The sequence below is a fragment of the Oxyura jamaicensis genome, assembly GCF_011077185.1.
Source record: "Oxyura jamaicensis isolate SHBP4307 breed ruddy duck chromosome 33 unlocalized genomic scaffold, BPBGC_Ojam_1.0 oxy33_random_OJ72940, whole genome shotgun sequence".
Lineage (NCBI taxonomy): Eukaryota > Metazoa > Chordata > Aves > Anseriformes > Anatidae > Oxyura > Oxyura jamaicensis.
Window position 1 is genome coordinate 1 of NW_023305090.1, and position 760 is coordinate 760.

Sequence of the window (760 nt, forward strand, 5' to 3'; positions counted from 1 at the left end):
GGAGATTGCCATGTACAGGAAGCTGCTGGAGGGAGAGGAGAACAGGTAAAACATTCCACCTCTGATTCCAGGGGGATGTTGCAACCTGGGCTGGACCCCATGGGATTTGACGTCACAGTGTAAGCTCAGAGCAGCTTTTTGGATTACAATTACAATGTGTATTTGTACTTTGCATTACATTTAGGGTTCTCAGGACTGTCAGCTGACAATCCTGGGGATATAAACACCATTTTGATTCTAACACATACAAATTTCATAATGAACCCGAAGTCTGGAAGAACCTCATTGCAAAGATGGATTATCACTATATTCCCTCCCTAAATATTTTAGTGATACCGGGGTTCCCCATAGAGTTGGAAAAAAAAATGCACGTACACCTATGTATACATAATGAAAATTAACTTTTCAATATATAAGATGTCTCTTTTGTTAGGCTATTAAAATTTACTATTTTCCTTTTTCAGGCTTTGCAATGATGGCATGTCCAACGTGAATGTCTGTAAGTATCCACAGGTGTTTCCTTGTGGAGGAGCAGTGGGCTGTGTATTTTGGATAGGCAACCTGCCACGGCCCCATGCATAACCTGTGCTTCTCTTCCAGCTGTGGTAGGCAGGACCACCATCACTGGAGGCCGAGGAGGCATGGGAGGAGGCTTCGGCGGCAGCGGCATGGGAGGAGGCTTTGGCGGCAGCAGCATGGGAGGAGGCTTCGGCGGCAGCGGCATGGGAGGAGGCTTCGGCGGCAGCGGCATGGGAGGAGG

The 760-nt window shown here is 47.5% G+C and overlaps 1 protein-coding gene across 1 annotated transcript in view; it reads right to left on the reverse strand.

Moving 5' to 3' along the window:
- Positions 1-391: 391 nt before the first annotated feature.
- Positions 392-760, reverse strand: part of LOC118158658 (actin cytoskeleton-regulatory complex protein PAN1-like) — a 1,719-nt gene continuing 1,350 nt past the window's right edge. The window contains exon 2 of the mRNA XM_035313335.1: positions 392-760. Coding sequence (XP_035169226.1) covers positions 461-760 — 300 coding nt within the window. The 3' untranslated portion in view covers positions 392-460.